Source organism: Monosiga brevicollis, genomic scaffold (genome assembly GCF_000002865.3).
Source record: "Monosiga brevicollis MX1 MONBRscaffold_11 genomic scaffold, whole genome shotgun sequence".
In the NCBI taxonomy this organism is placed as follows: Eukaryota; class Choanoflagellata; order Craspedida; family Salpingoecidae; genus Monosiga; species Monosiga brevicollis.
This window is the reverse complement of record NW_001865048.1, coordinates 342,355-363,402: the sequence shown is the minus strand read 5'-3', so window position 1 is coordinate 363,402 and position 21,048 is coordinate 342,355. Positions and strand designations below refer to the sequence as shown.

General features: G+C 55.1%; 6 protein-coding genes across 6 annotated transcripts; 2 read left to right on the top strand and 4 right to left on the bottom strand.

The window, feature by feature from the left end:
* Nucleotides 1–2,898: 2,898 nt before the first annotated feature.
* On the bottom strand, nt 2,899–5,018 carry MONBRDRAFT_25681 (uncharacterized protein; the record flags this gene model as incomplete). The annotated part of the gene is made up of 11 exons (XM_001745998.1): nt 2,899–3,126; nt 3,229–3,300; nt 3,444–3,559; nt 3,660–3,737; nt 3,843–3,930; nt 4,059–4,146; nt 4,243–4,325; nt 4,434–4,496; nt 4,568–4,677; nt 4,816–4,903; nt 4,962–5,018. The coding sequence occupies 11 exons, from the start codon at nt 5,016–5,018 to the stop codon at nt 2,899–2,901; spliced, it is 1,071 nt and encodes a 356-aa protein (XP_001746050.1).
* A 352-nt stretch (nt 5,019–5,370) lies between these two features.
* On the bottom strand, nt 5,371–5,765 carry MONBRDRAFT_25680 (uncharacterized protein; the record flags this gene model as incomplete). The annotated part of the gene is made up of 2 exons (XM_001745997.1): nt 5,371–5,534; nt 5,600–5,765. The coding sequence occupies 2 exons, from the start codon at nt 5,763–5,765 to the stop codon at nt 5,371–5,373; spliced, it is 330 nt and encodes a 109-aa protein (XP_001746049.1).
* A 2,746-nt stretch (nt 5,766–8,511) lies between these two features.
* On the top strand, nt 8,512–9,813 carry MONBRDRAFT_8463 (uncharacterized protein; the record flags this gene model as incomplete). Its single annotated transcript, XM_001746145.1, has 3 exons — nt 8,512–8,610; nt 8,717–8,950; nt 9,043–9,813. 3 exons carry the CDS (start codon nt 8,512–8,514, stop codon nt 9,811–9,813), a joined length of 1,104 nt encoding a protein of 367 aa, XP_001746197.1.
* Nucleotides 9,814–10,701: 888 nt separating this feature from the next.
* On the bottom strand, nt 10,702–14,613 carry MONBRDRAFT_25678 (uncharacterized protein; the record flags this gene model as incomplete). Its single annotated transcript, XM_001745996.1, has 10 exons — nt 10,702–11,232; nt 11,325–11,396; nt 11,482–11,615; nt 11,718–12,822; nt 12,973–13,218; nt 13,331–13,527; nt 13,628–13,745; nt 13,870–13,971; nt 14,063–14,234; nt 14,396–14,613. 10 exons carry the CDS (start codon nt 14,611–14,613, stop codon nt 10,702–10,704), a joined length of 2,895 nt encoding a protein of 964 aa, XP_001746048.1.
* A 1,243-nt stretch (nt 14,614–15,856) lies between these two features.
* Nucleotides 15,857–18,935, top strand: MONBRDRAFT_8461 (uncharacterized protein; the record flags this gene model as incomplete). Its single annotated transcript, XM_001746144.1, has 3 exons — nt 15,857–17,084; nt 17,481–17,575; nt 18,081–18,935. 3 exons carry the CDS (start codon nt 15,857–15,859, stop codon nt 18,933–18,935), a joined length of 2,178 nt encoding a protein of 725 aa, XP_001746196.1.
* Nucleotides 18,936–19,289: 354 nt separating this feature from the next.
* On the bottom strand, nt 19,290–19,905 carry MONBRDRAFT_8460 (uncharacterized protein; the record flags this gene model as incomplete). The annotated part of the gene is made up of 2 exons (XM_001745995.1): nt 19,290–19,521; nt 19,673–19,905. 2 exons carry the CDS (start codon nt 19,903–19,905, stop codon nt 19,290–19,292), a joined length of 465 nt encoding a protein of 154 aa, XP_001746047.1.
* Nucleotides 19,906–21,048: the final 1,143 nt, after the last annotated feature.

Genomic DNA, 21,048 nt, shown 5'->3' with positions numbered 1-21,048 from the left:
ACCCTCCCCCCTCTCCCTCTCCATGGACTTGTTTTGCATTTGAATGCACTGTCTGGCTGGCTTTGGCTGTTTTCCATTTTTTCTTTGCATAACTGTGTGGGCCAAGTCCTGGCGACTGATGGTCTTGTGTGTTTGTGATCCTGCCTTGCGAGTGATGCGTGGCCACTCGTTGCTGCGGGCTTGTGCACTGGCTAATGCCCGTGCTACACTCATCCACCTTTCTGATATCGCCTTGCTTCTCTGATGTACTCTGGTGCATCCTTGATCCACATGGAATAGTTTGGATAGCACATTTTTGGCCCGTTCCATTGGGGTTGATATCCGTGCTCCAGTGCCCGACGTGCCCCGCACCCACCGCACCTTGGTGGTGTACGCCAAAAGTCCGTGACAAAGACGTGCGCTTTTGTTCTTGAAAAAGTTAACAATGGCGCATCGGGGCGCTGCTGGCCCTCCACCCGGGTACGACGTTGTGGTCCTGGCCCGCCTCGCAACGCAGCACTAGCACGTCCATTTTTTTTTTTTTTTGCAACTGTGTCAGAACAGCGGCTCGGGAGAACGTGTGAAATTCAGCTCGAATTCACTTGCATGACTTATAGCACTTCACTTCACACCGTGTAACAATGCCTCACCTCCTTTTCGCTCTCCATTCTGTTTTATCTTCCCTTAGCATCGGCTTTCCTGGAGCCTCGCGATCTGTACGTACTACCGCGCGTCGAGGCAACAACCTTGCCCCGAGGCTCCCATGAAAAGTCCAGTCCGTTTAGCAAGGATGGCCGTCTCACCTTTTTTGTTTTTCCGACCTGTCCCTTTTCAATGGCAGGTTTCGATGCCAGCGTCACCCATGAAGAATGGCCCGGCCCAGTGAGTGACTGTGTTGCTGCTAAAACATTTTCGATGTCTTGGCGCTCGGCCCATTGCATCTCACCCTGAACCTCTTCTTTCTTTCTTTCTTTTTTTTTCTTTTTTGCCTTTTCCTTGCAAACCTACAGGTCTCAATCGCGCTATGCTACCGCCAGTAGCAACGATGTCGGTTATGCGATGATGCCACCTTCTCCCATGCATCAGGTCGGACTCGAGTAGATGCAGTTGGCAACTGTCGCCCTATTGAGTCAATTCCACTTCCTCTCACCACGGAATCTTTTGCTTTCTCTTCAATCGGGTTCTCCATCTGTAATGACGTTAGGGAGCTACACCCTTTTCTGGCATTGTCGACCCTCGCGCTCGCCTGCCAAGCTCAAACTCCGAATATCAGGTTGGCCTTTACCAGCAGGCGTTCATGCGCTGAATTCAGAGGTGCACATACTTGCTTGTTACCATTGCCGGTGTCTTTGACCTTCCTCGCTCTCTCTCTTCTTGACTGGGGTGTAGGCACACTTGGATGGATTTCCCACCCTTTCACCTGCCAAACGTAAGCCTCTCCCTCTCGCCAATCAATTCAACCTGAGAATCAGTTTTTTTGACCTCATTGTTTTTGCTCTGCGTTGCTCACAGCCTCGGCCTCAAACAGCTCGGCACCGGCCTCTGCACCCAGCTTCAACAGCATGGTATCGCAATCTGCACCGTCATTCAGCATGCAGCGTGAAGAGTTCCCGTCGCTAGGCGGTGGCATGGCGCAACGCGCTATGGACTCGCCTCCACATTCAGCGCGCAGCCCACAAATGGCTGCATCGCCATCCTCGGCCAACGCCAAAGCGCCAGGCCCCGAAGGCCTGGGCAACACTGTCATGGGATCGGGGCCAGGGCCATCTGCAAGTAACCCACCCACGGATCCCTTCCAGGACGTCGATCCTGATGGCCACCACCGCTATGGCATGCACGGGCTTCTCGCCCTCATTCGCAACATGACACCGGATCTTCAAATGCTCTCGTTGGGGATGGATCTGACGGCGCTGGGTTTTGACGTGAATTCCCCTGATCCATTGTACATGCACTTCAAGTCGGCGCTGACCACGCCAGAATCCGAAAATATGCCAGAGCTACCGGCCTGTTACAATGTGCAGCAGGTCCCACCCTTGCAGCAACGCATCGCCAAGCTTCGGAGCCACACTCTCTTCTACATCTTCTATAGCATGCCCGGCGATGTCATGCAACTGGCTGCTGCCTCAATCTTGTACGTTGAGAGGGCCCGAGTTTCTGGGCCCGTGCGACGGGATGGTCTCTGCTATGCATCTGGTTTGGCTGCTCTCTGGATGATAGTTGTGATGGCTTTTTTGTCGCTAGCCCTGTACTTTCAACCTTTCTCTTTTTGTTGTCGCCGACTTGGTCTTTTCTGCGGAACCCGATCTTGACACTCTAAACATGACTCTTTTGTTGGCGGTAACAGGGGCACACGGCACTGGCGGTATCACAAAGAGCTCAAGCTGTGGCTCACTCGGGCACCGGATACGCTTACCACGTTGACCGACACCGGGGAATCAGGGACCTATCTTGTGTTTGATGTGGCGCAGTGGAAGGAGGTTGGTAGTTTTGTGCCTCGATCATTGTGTACCCGCATGGCTTGGCTCAGTGATTTTTGCGCATGTGCAGGTGGAACGGCAAATGACCATCTCTTATGATGAGCTAGAGGATCGGAGAAGCATGCCACCCGCGCCCAGCAACTCGACAAACTAGTCGATCTTCTCGTTGTGCCTTGCCATTTGTCGGCGGGTACTTGTTGTTTTTCTTCAAAGCGCGAAGGCAGGAACATTTGGGTTTTATTCCAAAACACACAAATGATGCATGCAATGAGCTACCACTCAAGTTTCGTGTCCCGTCTCAGCATTGCTCAGTATTGCTTGGTTGCTGTACTTTGGTCAGCATTGGTTGGATTGTGTGGCGGGGAAGAGATATTTGAGCGGGGAAAAAGGTTAAAAAAAAAACCATCCGATCGTCGATATGAGATTCCAGTGGGCCAATTGCTCAGATGACCTCAAGTGGGGGCTTATTGGCCGGCTTGTTGTACTTGGTGCGGTTCTCCTCGTACAGTTGCTTGAGGCCTTCGATGTACTTGTCCAGGTATTCTTGAATCATCTCCTTGCTTGGCTCCTCGACTTGAGGGCACGCAATGGGGCAGCCAACCACAACAGTGATGTCGCAGCGTTTGGGAAACACATTCTTGATGAAGGGAAGGGAGATACCGAAGATGTTCTGTGTTGCATTGTGAGGTTATTGGAAAGTAGCATTTGCGTGAGAAAAGCCACCACTGTGAAAACACGGAGCACGGGTCGACCGAACGCCCTTCTTCGATACCTGAAACTTGCGCTTGGCCCAGTCAACGGTAGGGTTGTCCAATCCGAAGAGGTCATAGGTGTTGTTTTCATTCTGAAGAGGCCGTCCATGGGCGAGCAAGAGACAATAGGAATAGTCAAAGAAAAACAAGGGAAAAGAAAGGGTTTGTGCCGCTCCAGCGTGAACATGAGCCGAAGATAAATCGCGTTGTCCAAGAGCAAAAGCGGGCAACTCACAAAGCTGAAGACAGGAACAAGGGAAGCACCCGATTGGAGGGCGAGCTTCACAAAACCACGGCGCTTCTTCAAATACACCACATCGCGATCGGGGTAGCAGTAGAGGGCCTCCGTCGCTGTGATGAGAAGGGTTGGAAGCCAGATGTGAGGGACAACAAAAAACTTGCCGCCAACAAGGCGTGGCTGAGGAACCTCATGCGCTGTCGTTGCACTCACCTCCACCGGGAACGAGGGCAAGGGAATATCCCTTGCTCAAGATGCGGCGCGCGCTGTAGCGTGCCGCGTCCACAACGCCTGTCCCAAACGAACCCCGGGAGGTTAGGATTGAGATACATGAGATGTGTCAAGAAAGAAAATGAAGTGCCCTGTGGTTGAATGGCGAGACTCAAACCAACGCACCACCAAAAAGCAGCATATCACGGTACAAGGGGGTATAAAAGCAAAAGGTAGCGGCCAGGGTACGATATTTAAGGTGGGGGAACAATTCCTAAGGTCAGTGATCCAAAAACCGATGCGTTGTGATGACGTTAGCTTCTTTTCTCTGTGGCCGACGTTAGGCACAGACACACAGGGACACACGCAGGCAGACGGAAAAACAAAAACGAGCAGATGTACCTTCATTTGCGAGCCCTCAGTCTCGTCGCCCAGCGCGACCATGCTGCCAAAGGGCAGCACCGAGTGGGGGTGGATACCGAGAATATAACTATGAAAGGGGAACATCCAGGACCGTGGCAGGTGTCAGTTGTGATTCGGTTGGAGGGAAGCCTCCCCCGCCGCTCCCCGGCTACAATCCACGTACGCTTTGTCCTTCTCCAAATCGACAGTCTTGACTAGCTTGAGGTTGAAGCGCTTGCGCAGCCAGCCCATGAGCCACCAACGACGCTACTCATTTCGCGGTGGAGGATCAAGCGGGGTGAGCAGCCGGCATGCCACTGCACCGCACACACGTATGTTGGGGCGTGTCGAGCACCGGCGCGGGGTGTTGCGTACGGCATAGAGGTGTTCACGGCCACCATCTTGCTCACAGAGGTCCGAGTACGGGATCAGGTACAACTAGACGCAGGAATGCATGCACGTTGAGTGGTTCGCAACTGCCGTGGTCGGAAGGACAGGGCAGCACGTACCACAAGGAGCGGGGTAAAGATGGGCAGGCCGATGAAGGAGTCGAGCGCGTAGAAGCTGGGGCCAGCCAAGATGCCCAGGAAGGCGACGCGCAGAAAGCGATCAAACCAGGCTGCACGACCAAGCGGCGAGGCGCCGGGCGCATGGAACGCAAAGGTGAAAGGTGAGATATGCATGGGCAAGAGGACAAGGCAGGGCACGGTGTGGAGCCCTCAAGGTGTGCCGGGGCCAGGGCCGGGGCCGGGTCTACCTGGTAGAGGGTTGCGATGGCAGCCACGCATTGCTGCTTTCTTCTCAACGATGTTGGCCAAGAGCGCCAAGAAGGCGATGCCCAGCAGCTATCGATTCAAGGCGCACATCGTGAGCTCAGTGCCAACCAAAACGGCCCTTGTGCACGTGATGCCACGGCGCTGGTGGCTGCTTGGCAGAGCCCGCAAACAAGCTCGAGGCCATGCCGCCCACAAACAGGCACCACGGCTTCAGCCAGCTCGGCCAACTTACCTGGACATGCCAGATCTTTAAGTTTGTGATAAAGTCCAACATGGTGTTGGAGGGGTCCCAGCCAAGATTCTCGCTCGGCGATGAGCCCGAGGTCAGCTTTGAATAATGCAACAAGGAAAGACAGAGAGAGAGAGAGAGAGAGAGAGAGAGAGAGAGAGAGAGAGAGAGAGAGAGAGAGAGAGAGAGAGAGAGAGAGAGAGAGAGAGAGAGAGAGAGAGAGAGAGAGAGAGAGAGAGAGAGAGAGAGAGAGAGAGAGAGAGAGAGAGAGACACAGAGAGAGAGAGAGAGATTTAGAGAGAGAGATTTAGAGAGAGAGAGAGAGATTTAGAGAGAGAGAGAGAGATTTAGAGAGAGAGAGAGAGAGAGAGAGAGAGAGAGAGAGAGAGAGAGAGAGAGAGAGAGAGAGAGAGAGAGAGAGAGAGAGAGAGATAGAGACTTTTAGACGTTTGAGTGAGAGAGAGACACACACTTTGCATTACACATGACATCCGATAAACTTTAAAGGGGTATTTTAACTTACATGTTATTTGAACCTGCTATGGGCTCCACCCCGGCTGCTTCTGCTATGCTATGGGCGCTCGCATTGACGACGTAGCCACACCGCCTTTGATTGAGGGGTGGATGTATGCAAAGACCAAAGCCGACAAGTATGTCGGCTTTGTCGTTGGCGTTTAAACCATAAACCAGTTCAAGTCCCATGTCGCACGACATCAAGCATGCAGGCAAAACAAAACCGATCTTCCTCTACGCGCCTTGTGCATGTGAAAGACCAATCAGGAGTCAAGACCTCTGGAAGGCCGCTTCCACTCGCTTCGGGCAACAAGGTCCATCAGGCCAACGATTCGGCACGACTCCAACTCACTCTCGGTGAGGGCTGCTCGACAACGCTCCAACAGCATTACCCCTCTTCTTCAAACCTTGATGCCGATTGGCGGTGCATAGCCCCATCACGAGCTACCCCCTGGAGCTGCACCAAGCCCTCCCAGTCAAGCCGCTGTTGGGCTCGGCTCACTACACCTATAAGTGGCCAGCTCGGTCATGTCTGAAGCATTTTCTACTTCAGCTTCAACAAGTCAAGTACAATACAACCATCTTTTCAAGCGTTTGCTTCTACATCAAAGACCTAGCTCAGCTTTAGCACCTCAACTGCATCATGTCGGCCGATCAAGCTTGCACCGGTAACCGGACCATGACCGTGACCCTGGCCTACTTTGAGAAGGAGGGCACTGGCATGCCTGCCACGTTCACTTGTGACCTGCCTGCACATACCACCAACGACTGGGTCCTCAAGCACCTCAACAGTACGTCTCAGCGCAGTCGGCGGTGGCTCCCCGGTGTTGGTCCACATGCTTGCACTTACAATCTTGTCACCGCCCTGCCACTTTTAGGTGATGACGGTCTGACCGTTACGGCCCATGGCACCGGACCCCAGGTTCTTTCCAAACAGCATGTTCGCCTTTACCGAGGCGAAAAGCGCATGGATGAGCTTCACGATGGTGATACTCTGGATCTTGTTATCGTTGATTAAGCCCCGAATCTGCCCGCTGTTGCCCAACGCAATCAGCTTGGCTCGTGCGATCTGACGAAAAAGTCTCCTGCACGACTCTTGCACACATTGCTAGGCATTAAGAACCAACATTGTATTGAATGTAAAATTGACTAGTGCGCTACGCGCACGCCTCACAAACGATATAGTTGTTCCGAAACTGGCCAGAACACCTACCTCATGAAGCGTGCCAAGAGAAAGAGAGAATAGTGAAACACAAAAATAACAACCAAAAATTACAAGAGGAAATGAAAGACAACAAGCTGGCAGGTCGTTTGCAAAGCAGACGCGGAAGGGTGCATCCGAGTTACAATAAACGTTTGACCCTGATGCGAGGGGTCAACGACATCAAGATTAAGAAGATAATGGTCAGAATGTGCTTGATGCATAAGAAGACCTCACTGCTCCTGGACATCGGCTGTCAGGCTATCGATGATGATGACGGCATCGTCCCGGGGGTCACGCACGATAAAATGCCCCTGCTCGTCGCGGCCGTCACACACCAACAAACCCCGCTCAAGCTGCATGCATTGTCAAGTGACACAAGTGGTCCCAAATACGCCAAGTCCGGTGAGCACCCATGTGTTATCGAGACGTCCAAGCCGATCGCGGCCTCAAGCTTAAGCCCTGCCCATCACGCTTGGTGCCGCAAGCAGCAGCCATTTCAAGAACAGCTGGAAGGAATGTTCACGCACCTGGTACAACACCCCACGCAGAACTGCTTTGTGTTCCTCTTGTTTGAGCGACTCACGCCGCTGCTTGATGGCGTCTTCGCTGCTGACTTTGGGTCGACGGGGCAGCTCACGCTTCTGATCAGCATCACCTGACGCCTCCTCCTCTGTTTCTGGCATAGCTTGCAGCGGGCCCTCGAGTGATGCACGAGCAGCCGAGTAGGCGCTAATGGTCTCCACTCGGTCTTGAGCCTCCTGGTCCAGCTGCATGGCACGTTCCTTCGCTCGCTGAATCAGCCGGGAGGCATTGGATCGTCGCTCATCCATGCTCTGAGAAGCAATCAGAACAGGATGAGTTACAAGGAGGAGCCAGAACAGACAGCGCACCTCCTCACATGGCAGCCTTGTGCCATACCGGGGGCACTGGCAGCGCGGCGTTCTTCTTATCAATGATTCCTTCTGCTGCCTGGCGAGCTTCGTCGCTTGGGAAGAGCATGCCTGCGAGCTCAGGATACCGGCTAGTAGTGGCCATGGTGATGGTGGTGGTCCAAAAGTGCGGTGCCCAGGATGGCAAGGCCGGGCGGTGCTGATGCTAAAGATGATGCTCAAGGCCAAAACGCAATTTGGGACTCTTGCCCAAAGGTTTCGGGGCACCACTGGCACCCGTGGAACAGCTGCCTACATTATCAAGACACAAGCAAGGTTGTCAATCTTCAAGGAGTTGTTCACCTCGTTCAAACCACCTTCGTGCCAGCTTCCCCTTGCAACTGCCACAAGTCACGCCTCCCCCATCCACCACCATTTCAAAAAGGCTGTGCTATGCCCCCACCCCCGCCCTGCGTCGCCTTTTGCCGCGCCCCCGCCCCCTCTTCGTCTCTCTAACGACTCACACACACACACACACACACTTGACTCCAAGTGTGTGTGAAACATCGAGAACACCTTTGGTATCTACACATACATATGTAAAATACTTATGTTTGCTTTCGAGATGAGCCGACTCAGCTTGAGCCGGAAAAGTATTTCAAAGGGGCATCTGGCATTGTCAGCATTTCAGTGCTGCGTGGTGGCGGTGGTCCGGCGCACCGGTAAATGGGGGAAAGGGATAGGAGCAGTGGGTGCCTCGGTTAGGAGACCGATCGCAGGTTGATGTGTGCAGGCGTCTCTGTATTGGCTGAGCATTGCCACTACCACCTCTTGCCTTGGCCTTTTGGACACGACCACGAGCATGGCGTGTTGGGATGACGCCATGTTTGTGGATACGCTGCGGTCAGACCACCCCGCCCGTTGCGCCATCTGTCAAGACATCATGTGCGACGCCATTCAGGTACAACCTCGCACGCTTACCGTTGCGGCTTTGTCGCTACGTCTCTTGCTGTCACCAAATGGTGTGAGATGCACCCGATTATCTCATGCCTGCTTGCAACGCACAGTGCCCGAATCAACATTGTTTTGGCAAAGAGTGCCTGGAGCGAGCGCTGCAGTACAACCCCGAGTGCCCCACGTGTCGCGAGCCATGTCCTCCCGAAAAGCTCAAGCCAGCCCTCTTTGCGCGTTCCGCAATTGCACGTATGAATGTGCGATGCCCGCGAAGGGACGAGGGCTGCCCTGATGAGTTTCAGCTCGCTGACCGTGAAGCGCACGAAATGAACTGCGGTTACGTCAAGGTATCGGCTGTCTGCCCGTGGCACAGAAAGGGCCGCGCCCACTCGCTTCTCGCAGCGTGCTGATCACCCGGGTCTGACACGATTGGCTTTAGGTTTCATGCCCCCATTCTGGATGCAAGCGATCTGTCCTGCGAAAGGATCTCAACACTCACGCACTCAATTGCGAGCACGCCACGGACCAATGTCACGTTTGTGATGAGGTCATGCCTCGATCCAAGGTTGCTGCGCACTCTTGCTTTCGTTCAGTTGTGACACGCATGGGTGCGCTCGAAGCACGACTGACAGCTCTGGAGCTGCGTTTGGAGTCGAATATCCAAGTGCAGTCCGACAAGACGGCGCCACAAACAGCGGATTTACCGCCGCAACAACAACGCGAAGGCCACACCTCCTCCGAAGACAGCTCAAGCGTTCGTTCTCTGGGCCCACGACGCGCAACAGCCTGGCAGAGGCCTGAATCAAGCCGGGGCTTGCAACGCAGCATCTCGGGCTCACAACCCAGCCCGGCAGTTGCTCAGGTGGCGCGCCCCGCATCAGTCACGTCGACGATAGATCTGGCTGCAGCCACGGGAGCCATGGCACCTTTGAGCAACACTCGTCCTTCGGAATTTGACATTGTCATTGCCGCCCCCGGCGTTTATAACGGCTGCTTAGCCGACGGCACCTGCGGCTATATTATGCGGGACGAACACGATCATCAGCCATTTTCCGTGAGCAACTTGCTCGGCCAGTTTTGGTATCGTGAGTCAGAGGTATGTGCGAAAACCTTGGCCTTGCCTTGGTGCGACACGAGCATCGTCATCTTCACAGTTGCGCCCGCTGGTGACTATACCCTTGTAGGTACAACTGTGGATGCACCCAGGTGATCGAATGACACCGGAACTCGTGCGCCGGGGAGTTCCCGTGCGCAACATTGCTGATGGCATGGATGGCCCTCCTCTGGGGTATGTCGCGCTTGCAGTGTCATGTGCGAGTGCTTACTCGTTTTTCTTCTTCTTCGTCTTCTTCATTTATCTCATGTATGACTTTGATGGGCCGCGGGGCCCCCTTGTCGATTCAGCTTCATTCTACGGCCGTGTGAATTTCACAATCGGTGCATCGTTCGCTTACTCGACGGGAATCGGGACGTGGAAATGAGCACTGATGATCTCTGTGCCGCAAACATGTCCTACCTGGCAGCCATTTGACAACGACAGCCCCCAGAGCAAACGGAGCGCAGCACAGGGACGGGATCGATCCGAGAAACTTGATCCTTGAGTGACAAGCCATTTGAGATTGACTGAATTAGATCCGATCACCAATTGATGTGTGACGCTGTGTAGATTGCTCTGAGGATGAGCTAGCTCTTTGTGGGAGTTGGGTTCAGTCGCTTCAATTAGCGACCTCGACAGTCATATCAAAAAGTACGCCAGGCCATGAAGCAACAGGCGCAGAAGAAATAAAGATAAGTCAGAAGGAGACGCACAGCGCCTTCAGCAGTTGGCAAGGGGGTCTGAAGAGAGACCTTTAATGATTTGTTGAGGCCAAAAGCGACAGTATCAACACCCGCCATGACACGACAAAATAAAAAAATGAAAAGAGGAAAAGAGAACTGAAAACAACAACAACAAAAAGACCATTTGATCATGGGCAAAGGGCTGTCACGGCAGGCAGGTATGAAAAGACGAACAAAGGCAACCGGATTGGTACAGCAGCCTTTTGTGACATCTCTCGGAGATCACCAGCATCGGCTGGAGGGTAAGCATCAACGGTCTTTAGCGGGACAGCAGGAGCTGCACCAGTTGTGAAGCATCAGATATGCTTTGGTTATCGTGCTTGGCCAGCAGCGAGAGGACGTCTTGATAAGAATTTGTGGCCTTGATGCCGCTTGCAGCAGCGGGCTCAGTTGCGAGAACAAGCTTGAGTAGTTCGAGGATTTGTTGGATGACACTGGCATCTTCGCCAACGGTGAAGCGAGGAAGTACTTCCAGCAGGGGCAAAGCAAAGTTGGCACGCGCCACGCCAAAGCGATGATGTTGCGCTATGCCATAGATCGTTGCAATCGCTTTGTCCAACTGGGGACGCTCTAGATCAGGGAAGGCTTTGGCCATGAACGGCAAGCAGCCTGTCACGACCAGCAGGTCCGGGGTGTGCTCAGCCACGGCCAACAAGACGACGGCCACTCGCGGGCGCGGCCCATCAAAACGCAGCAGTTGCTGTAGCGTGTTGAAGCAACCAATATCGTTCATCTCCAAAGCGCCTGCCACATGCGCGCCCAAGCCTGCCAGGCCCTCCAACGCCATCTCCTACAGCAACAAGGAGGAAGAGGAGTGAGTACCCTTCAATTTGGACTGGACTTGATGGTGGACAAGCGTGTGTTTCAGTTGCACACGTGTACCTGGACACGAGGAGCATCCCCACGCTTGCTGAGATCGTGCAACGTCACGACGGCATTCAAGTCCAAGGCCTCCTGCATAAACGCGCACCGAGTGCCATGGTCGGTCAGAGTCGGCAGTCGAGGGAAGGAGCAGAAGCATTGAGTCATTGGCACGCACCTGTACAAGCGCCTCGCCCTGGCTCAACAAGCCAATCAGCTCTTGGAGCTCAGCCACTTGTTCGTCGTCCTCCTGAGCATCATTCAGCCGTTCCATCACCTCATTCAATCTTATCATCTCTGGGTCTTGCGGAGCTATGCGATCGCGATGTCCCAGGTGAGCCGATTAAGGAAGGGTCAACATACAGAATATCATATTGCAAGCACAGGGTCAAGAGTGTGCGCCAAGATACGCACCGGAATTGGTGAGGGCATCACGGACAGTAAAAGCGCGGCGACGACCAATCATGCCGCGAAAAGAGGCCTGGAGCCTCAGTGCCGCTGCTTCTCGTCGCCGCCGCTCCTCTTCTTCTTGTCCATGCACCTGATGAGCCCGAGCCTTGATGGCTTGAATGCCCAGGGCAACCCGCCCTTCCACCTTATCCATGGTGGATGGCGGCGGCGAAGCTGTGCGAGGTCGTGAGGGAGGAGAGACGGGTGATGTTGGCAACGTCGATGATGGACGCCGGGTGTCATCTTCGCTCACATCATGCTCTTGTGTCACCTGCAAGTACCCGCCGTCAGGATCAGCCTCATCCATGTCCAAGTCAGAGTCAGCGTCAGAGTCAGCGTCAGAGTCCATCTGTTCCGTCAAATTCTGAGGCTTGATGTCGGTGGATCCATTTGGTTGGGAGCTTTGCTCTGCCGACATTGTCGACTCCTGATCCGAGGCCACTGCACTTGGCGATGCACCTGGCGTTTGGGATTCGGCTGCAGGCGACGACGGCAAGGGGCTTGGCAAAGCCTCCTGAGGTGTTGATGAACGCTCTGATACTTGCGCATCCGGAGCTCCCTGATCTGTAGGTTGACTGGCTGCGGCCGCGTCGGCAGACAGTTCGTGACTCGTGGCAGAGGCCTCCTGAGGGCTTGAAGATTGACCCTGGAAAACCTGCCCGGGTAGATTATCAGCTGCGTGATTCTCAGCTCCCATCTTGGAGCTCTCAGTAATGGTGCTCCCCTGAGCAACATCGGAAGCCTCGGGGACTTCAGGACTCTGGGTTTGGCTGTGGCTGTCTTCCGGCACCATGTTCATAACGGGCGGTGCTGAGCTGATGCGATGGGGCCGCGTGCCAGATTGTGTGCCAGACCGGCTGCGCATGGAAGCTGTGCGGACCAGCTCTTGCTGCATGGCAGCGCGCAATTTTTCCGCACGCTTCATGGCATCCGTGTCAAAGGCATACACCATGGAGCCTCGCTGGCTGAGGCGTCCAGCATCGAGCAAGGCACCGACATCATCGGTCGTGTAAGGGCCATCACCCGAGTCTGTCAAAACAGAACCACGACGGGAGGCGGCAGCTGAGCCCTGTGGTGGAGGCACAGGCACAAGCATGAGAGATCCGTCAAGCGCGATAGACAAAGAGCACAGCTCGGGAGTCTGAGGCCAAGAATTGCAAGCAGGGTCAGGCGTGGGCGCAGCATTGACTGGCCCCACCACACGCACTGGGTATCGTACCAGGTCAAAGAGACGATCAAGGAGGTCGTCCAGATCCGGGCCTGACAGAGCAGCCAAATTGTCCGTAGAAGAGGCCAGGTTGGTATCCGAGGTCAAAACAGTGTCGGTTGTGCTTCCCAGGGGCTGGATGGGGCCAGCAATACCCGCAGCGATCGGGGAGGGGGCGGACGATGCCCCTGTATGTGTCGAGGTCAGGTCCGAGTCTGAGGCGGATGGTGAACGGTTCACGACATCGATGGTCGAGTCCTAAACCAAGTTGTAAGGGCATAGTGGGAAGGCAGGATTGTAAGTGCGGTTGCTCAAGATGGGCGTATGTCCGGGTTGGATGAGGGAGAGACAAGGCAGGCTATAGACATACATCAGCAGGCATGCCCAGGACAAGGGTGCTGTTGGTGCGAGGTCGGATGGGCGTGGTCTCGAGTGCAGCCTCTTCATCAAAGCCGTAACCGCCGTCGGAAGTAATGGAAACGGTGGAGCGCCTTTTGCTGGCCATGATGGTCTGCTCTGCGAGCGCTGGGTCGAGATCTCCAAATCCATAAACGGAGATTTGGGATTCTGTGTCGAAAAAAAGAGGGGTACCAGAAACACGCAAGGGTGAGGAATCTGATGCCTTTCAAGAGAGGAAATAGGCAGCCTTGGCCGGATCATCACAAACTTGGTCGAGCACGAGAGAGGATGCGCCGCTCCGAGGGCCACATGTGGCCCTCGGGTAGGTCTTCGCCGTATACAGCGGCCAGGGCGATGTCATCTATCTCGTAAGACGGGTAGAATGCCTGGAGCGATGGCGGTCCAAAGTACACATCAAACAAAGGAATGGGACCGTGGGATGGTGATGGACGGCCACAGTTGGAGCACGGCAACACGATTGGAATCAGAGGGGTGGGGGAAATGGCGGACCTCAGTGTCAGATGAGCTCAGGTCGAGGCCCTCAAGCATGAGCGTCAGATGACTGGGGGTATAGAAGGTTTGAGATTCGGCCAAGTGTGGTACGTTTTTAGCCTGGACGGTCAGTTTGCGTTGGGACGCAGAATAAGATGCCCATCACCAACGGGAGCAAAGACGATCGCCTTGGCAATGAAACGAGCCTTACTCGAGCGTTGCCGTATTGGCGAAGATCCAAGTAGGCGGCCTCTTCAAGTTGGGCATCCTCGATCCGACTTAGTTGGGTGTAGAGCTCAGTGCGAATGCACAGGGGTAGGCTGAGTTCGCTAACCACGGCAGTCTCTTTGACTTGCTCAAAAGCATCGTCGGGATTGCTGGGGCTGAAGGTGCGAGTGGTTTGGTGAGATGGTGAGATGGTGTGATGCCAAGACGCGCCGAACTTTGGAGAAGAGTTGCCGTTCCGAGCGTTGATGGAAGATCAACTTTTGCGCCCAGGTGCTCAAGCTTCTGGTGGGCAACAAGTCGGAGTGCCGAGACGTACTGTTGAGGAAAGGCGGGCATTTCTTGAAGAGAAGCGAGGGAAATCCGGCGTGTAAAGTTGAAGTGGGTACTGGTGAGTTCGTCGGCAGAGGGTCGCCGATAGAGGCTGGGTTCGACGCCCGTTGTGCCAATGTCTTCATATTGGGTAGGCCGGCCCGAACTTCGACGGCGTTTCTTTGAATCGCGGCGACTAGGGCGTGCTCGTCGGGACCAGCGCATTGCTCTCACGCTGCGATACTGAGGGGGGGGGGACACCAAGTAGGAACGGTGACTCGGCAGTGTTGCTTTTGTAGGTTGTTGCAAGGAACCACAGGGCGGGAGAATGCGCACAACTGACCTCAAACTTTGGGCGCTTGGCAAACTGATTGCTTCCAGTGGAAGAGGGGCGAGTAGCCGCTGCATCCTGGCGCCGAAGGCACAACATGGTACTGGACCCAGCACAGACTCAACAGTCTGGTTCAGACGGGTTTGGCGGCCAGAGAACAACAGCGGTAGCCAAGAAGGCAAAAACGACACAAAGGCTATCAGAGACTCTGCCGGCGTCTCTTCTCTTCAACAGGGAGGGTCAGGTCCTGAGCGCGCCATGTCCCAGGCAACCGCACGAGAGAGAGAAAGGGGGGAGAGAGAGAGAGAATGGCGAGCAGGCCGATGTTTGGCTGAGGCGTGGGGCTGCGCGGGACTGTAAAGTCAGCCACGGCGGCACGGAGCACATGTGATCAAAGCTTTAGCTGTCCAGTCGTGCTGCAGCGCGCTTGCAGGAAGATCGACACGCACAGATGGCGGATGCCAACGTGCTTCCTATACAGCAGACACAGCGCACCCACCTGCGGCGAAGAAGGAGAGAACGGAGAGATGTAAAAATGCAAGAGCCGCAAGAACGGCCTCCGAACGTCGCAAGTCAAGCCGCGAGGGACCAAGAGCCGCGAGGGACCAAGAGCCAAGCTGTGCCACGGGCGACGATGGCGATGACGACCGATGGTGTTGGGGGGGGGGGCGTTGAGGAAAATGATTTTGACTCATTTGCTACGATATCCTCATCTGTATCTACTTAAACTATCGTTGTTACGATATTGAAATCTTCATTATCTCAATGTCAGACGTAGTTATCCGTGACAAAAGCTGTGTGGAAAGCTTGACCGCCCCTTTTGGCCGTCATCGCCGTCAGTAAAATTAACTTGGCTTCTCTATTATGACATCCGCCATCTCGCATTTTTTTTCGCTCTCACTGATTTGAGGAAAAAAAAAAAAAAAAAAATGGCAGAGGGGGTGCCGAGCGTGGCGCTCGAGGCTTGGTCAACGGCTCGGATCAAGCAATATGCCCCGCAAGGTACCCGGGAAATGGCTTCGTAAGTGACCGGTATTGAGCGCTTGAGAGGTGGAGAGAGTGTGTGCTGACCTTCCCATGTTACATGCACTTAGAGCCCCGAGCGCGCAAGAGGTGATGCTCGGGCGAATCGGGGAGATGGACTTTGAAGCTCTAGCGGACGGCAAACGCACCGATGAAGCGGTCTTCATCGACACGACCACAGCTCCGAACAAATCTGACGAGGATGCCATGGATGATGCGCCCGACGAGGAGGCGGAGGAGAAGGAGGAGCTCAGTTTGGAAACACAACGCCAACGTCTCTCCGAGGGCATTCGGTATGTGGCTCGAACCAGAACCAGCTTGGGCGTCAGCTGCATTCACCATGGGTCAATGCTTCATTTTAGGGACGCAACATATCACGTCAGCGTCATTGAGAATGCCATCAACATTGCTACCAAGACAACCTACATGGACACGCGGGTGGTCAAACAGAAGCCACTGCGACCCAACCCGGTGTTGCAAAAGGCCGCCAAAAGTGCGGCCCTGACAGAAGCCCAACAGAATCTACGCACGGCCGCTCAGCGTCTGCGCGACCGACAGCGCCGCCATCACGATGCAACTACCATCCTCAGGCAGCTCTCGGTGCAGGTCTCCTGCCGCTTGATCAGCCCCGGCATCGTGGGTGTGCGCCTGACCCTGCCCGCCTACGGAGTTCGCGTGGAGAACGACGAGCCCGAAGCCCGACTCTTGTACGGCCTGGCTCGACCCGATGGCCTAGATGAGGCCGCTCCGATGGCCCTGGTGCTTCCCACTCGTCTGCGGGCGGGTGCCTACCTGGTGGTGGCCCACGGCGCAACCCTGCCCGCCAACTGGGACAAGGGCCACGGTGTGGATGCAGCCAGCCTATCGGGCTTTGGGGCGGAGCCCTTGCCCGTCTACTCGGCCGCCGAGGCAGCCCAACATCTGCGCCGCGCACGTCATACACTCTTCCTGCAACGTACTCTGACTGACCTCCAGCGCGAGGCTGCCACCTACGACGACGGTGCCGAGTGCCACTACAGTGGCAAGCAAGATGGCTTGATGCTGCAACGGCCCGGCTTTGTCTTTGCCTGTCAACTGCACCTGGGCGAGCTACGTGGTGGCACCTCCAATGCCAATACAACATCGCTCCCGACTCCCACAGCGCCATTCTTGACCTGGAATACGGCGCAGTTCTTGCTGGCAACCCTTTATCATGAGCGTGCTCGCACTCGCCTGGCCGATGACATGGTCTCTTTGGCTCGGGCAAATCGGGTGCCCAATTTCTTGCCCACCCCTCTGTATTGCATCCTACGGTCACACATGCTGACCAAGGCCCGCAACTCACTCGAGACCTGGATGCTGGGTATGATTCTTGCTGCGCCTCGCTTGCATTGCCTGGCGCCTTCTCCTCCACCTCTGTCTCTAGCTCTAGCTCGATCAATGACCCCTAGATCACTCGTGGTGTGACTGGTCATGCTTAGACTTGGATACAAAACTGAAGGCTATTCTGCACAGCAATCTGCACATCCGCCTAGTTTTCAAACGTGACAATCCACAGGCCGGGACCGTGGAATTTGAAGTAGCGCTTCTCGTCGATGATATCGATCTTTGCAGGTCATTCCATGCCTCTGCAGCTGGGTCATGGCCGTAGGCCGAGTTGAGATTGATCCTTTTCGTGCCTGTGCTTGCCTTTGCTGACCTCATCGCCACATTAACCTGCCCACTGCTTTGTTTTGCAGCTGGCCTTGTGTGCTGGCAGGCCACCATCGAGGAGCTGGTGTCACGCTCACCGTAGCTCAGCGAAAGCAGTCCTTCCCTGAAGTGCGCGCAGCATGGGCCTTTATTGCCGAAGTGGTAGGCGCCCGACCTTGCCGTCGTGCATCAAGCCGGGTGTCGGCTGTACCTCACCGTACCATGAACTTGATTATTCGGACAACCTCAGATTCGCGATCGCTTGTTGATACATATCCGAGATCTTGCTCGTCCTGACCTGCAAGCGCACCTGCTGCCCGATGGCGTGTTCTTAATTTCCGCGACTAGGTTAGTAAGGGCGCAGTGTGTATGTTCGTGTGTCCGTGTGACCGTGTGTGTGTGTGTCCGTGTGACCGTGTGTGTGTGTGTGTGTGTGTGTGTGTCCGTGTGACCGTGTGTGTGTGTGTGTGTGTGTGTGTGTGTGTGTGTGTGTGTGTGTGTGTGTGTATGCCCGTGTGCCGATGTCTTCTGGACGCGGCCCCTTGGGTAACCGCTGGACAGAGCATTGGTGCCGAGCTGTGGTGCAAGCCGAACTGATTGCTGCACCCGCTTCATCAGACTGGCTCATCCTGGCCTTGCACAATACTTCAGCACGGCTGTTTTCAAGTTGAGTGTGACCCCCACGCTGGTCGTGGGTCTCTACCCCATCGAGGAGACCACGCTGATTGATGACGTTACCGTGCCGGTATTTGACAAGCGGGCCAAGGTCGCCTGGTCAGAGGTGCCAGGAGCTTCACTAGGCCAACGCCTCCGCGAGCTGCTCCCCAGCAGCCCATCTGCCTTGGCGCCAGACGCTCCCGCGCTAGGTGCAATCGCGAGTCATGCTGGCCCCCAAAAAGCAGTGGACGCGCCTGCAACAGGAAATGGGGAAGCTTCATCGCTCCCACCACCCGTGGAGACACAAGTCCGCGATGGTGTGGTGGTCCCAGATGGGGCCAACCACACCACAGCACCAGATGCCGGCAAGCCGGAACAAGGCACATCCGCTCCAGAATCAAGCTCAACAATGGGCGAGGCGCCTCCCATCAAGTCCGAGGCGTTGGCGCAAGCTGTTGCATCAGAGGCAACGAATGCTCCAGCTGCCACAACCGCCGCCTCGACTGAGGCATCGGTTGCTGTCCACACTGTCGGTACCAATGGTGTCAATGATGCGACGGATTCCGCCTCTGTGGCGAATGCGACTTCGACCGCACCATCGGCCACCGCCATGGACGTAACCACGGAGGATACGGCAGCCCCTGTTGCAGATGCGGCTGTGCCATCAACGTTGCATCCTTCTCAGAGCACGTCTCAGAGCACGCCAGAAGCCGTGACAGGCGCACCAGCAGTAGCAACAGCAGTAACAACAACAGAGACTGCCCCGGTGGCTTCAACGACCTCTCCCGCAACTGGATCTGGCGCTGGGCCTCAACCTGAAGCCTCTGGTAAGGCGGCGCCAGAGTCCACCGACGCAACAAACTAATGTGTCCCGAGAACTTTGAATTGCGATGGCACGTAAACGGAAAACCCCCCTTTCTGCTTTGCCCGTGGCCACACACACACACACACACACACACACACACACACACACACACACACACACACACACACAGATGCACCTGTGTGGTTCATTCGCACGTAGCTATTGTATTCTCTTGGTTTGGTGTAGAGTAATCAATTTTTAACACGACTCGATTAAGATGAATTGGCATAAAAATACATGTATGACTTTATTGCGTGCTGCAAAAAAACGATGATGACCTGCTGGCTTTCTGATGGCAGTGTGTTTGGGCTTGATCCCATCAAGAACACGATCGGGGGCAGGGAACAAGATGTGCTATCGGCAACAGTCAACGTATAGGCAGCTGGGCGTGTCCATGTGCGTGCCTTGCTGGTCGGCGGCGGGGGGCGGCAGGCTGGCCCAAAGAAGGGGCTTCGAGGGGCGCCGTAGGTTGGGCCGCTCTTCTCCAATGGTGGTGTGCCCGTGGAACATGAAAAGATGGCCATTGTTGCACGCCTGCAAGCAGACGCTGCAGGGCTGGGTGACATGGTAGCCAATGACATTGCCACTGTAGGAATGGGGGGGGGGGGAGCATACCGGTCGCCGTGTCAGATGGCAAGCAATTTTATGCAGTCTGTGAGTGTGCACTTGCACTAGTAATAAATGAAATGGCCACGCTCGGGTCCTTTGCTGAGGCAAGGGCGGATTGCTGCACGTACCACCCGTCACAGGCCATGTCGCGAATGCGACAATGGCAAGCCTCTGTGCGAACCTCTGCGTTGACAAGGATGCAGCGCTTGGGAAGGGTATCCGTCGAGAAGAGCACCGTTTGTACATCAGCCAGTAAAACGGCTTTCATGGCGCGCCCGCACACGGGTGTGCGACAGAACCGGCAGGCTAATTCGTGCACCGGCTTGTGCCGGAATGGCTCGGCAAGAGGTTGTTGGGCCATGATGCACCGGGCCAATTTGGAGAGCAACACGGTCAAAGTAGGGTGCAGGGTGTTATGCGCGAGGTAAAATGGCAGCCTGCGGCCCTGCAGAGAGATCAAGGCACGCTCAAAGTCTCGCACGGCATGCTGGCTATGCGTGTCCGCTGATCTTCCTTAGGTTGGGTCGATCCAAGTGCGGGCATGCCGTCCCCTCTTCCCGGCACAAACGAACGACTGGCATTGCCTAAGATGTATCCCGGCTTTGCCCGACTTTGACCTTGTGAGCAGGCAGGGCGGGGCTCAGCAGCCTGTTCACTGCACGGCCAGCACCTGAACCGAGCGGGCGGCGGAATGACGGCGCCATGAACGCATCGTGCATGTCCGCAGTCAAGTTTTGTCAGCACTTGTCTGACAGTTTACGATGATCTGACATTTGTATCTGACAATGAGTTCGATACTTTGTCTGACAAATGGACTCGAAACCCAAAAGTGTTGTGGTTTGGGGAGAGGCACCAGGAGAAGCTGTATAGCTTTGATCACCATAAAAGTAAACTAAGCTATACAAAAACAAGATGTAGTTTGATTTGGAAACCTCGCAACTACAACAACCCGGACTAACTTTCATCTCTGCTTTCATCCACCCTCTACCCCTCTCTCTGAATCTCCTACTCTCTTTCCTCTGCCTCTCTCCGCCTTTTCGCCACCGCTCTCAACGCTTTCAACTTCCTTCTCACCCTCTCCCTCCCTTGACTTGGCGCGAAATTTTGAAAACGGACTTTTGGTTGTGCATCGCCAATTTTTGCGCGCGTGTGTGTGTGTGTGTTTGCGCGCTGGGCCGTCTCTCTCTCTGTCTGTCTGTTCGTCTCTCTCTCTTTCTCTTCTTCTACTCTCTCTACTCTCTCTCTCAACTCTCTCTCTGTCTCTCTCTGTCTCTCTCTGTCTCTGTCTCTGTCCCTCTCTCTCCCTCTCGCAAATACGCCTTTGGGCACGAGGGAGGTCAGTCAGTCAGTGAGTGATGCGGATCGTGGTCGTGTAAGCGGACCCCACAACACCCCACCCTCTTCTACCGCGGTTTGTCTTGCCTTTGGGACCCCCCGATCTCTTCTCTCCCTCGGTCAGTCGAAATACCTGCTCGGTTTGTTGTGCCGACCAATTTTCGCTCCT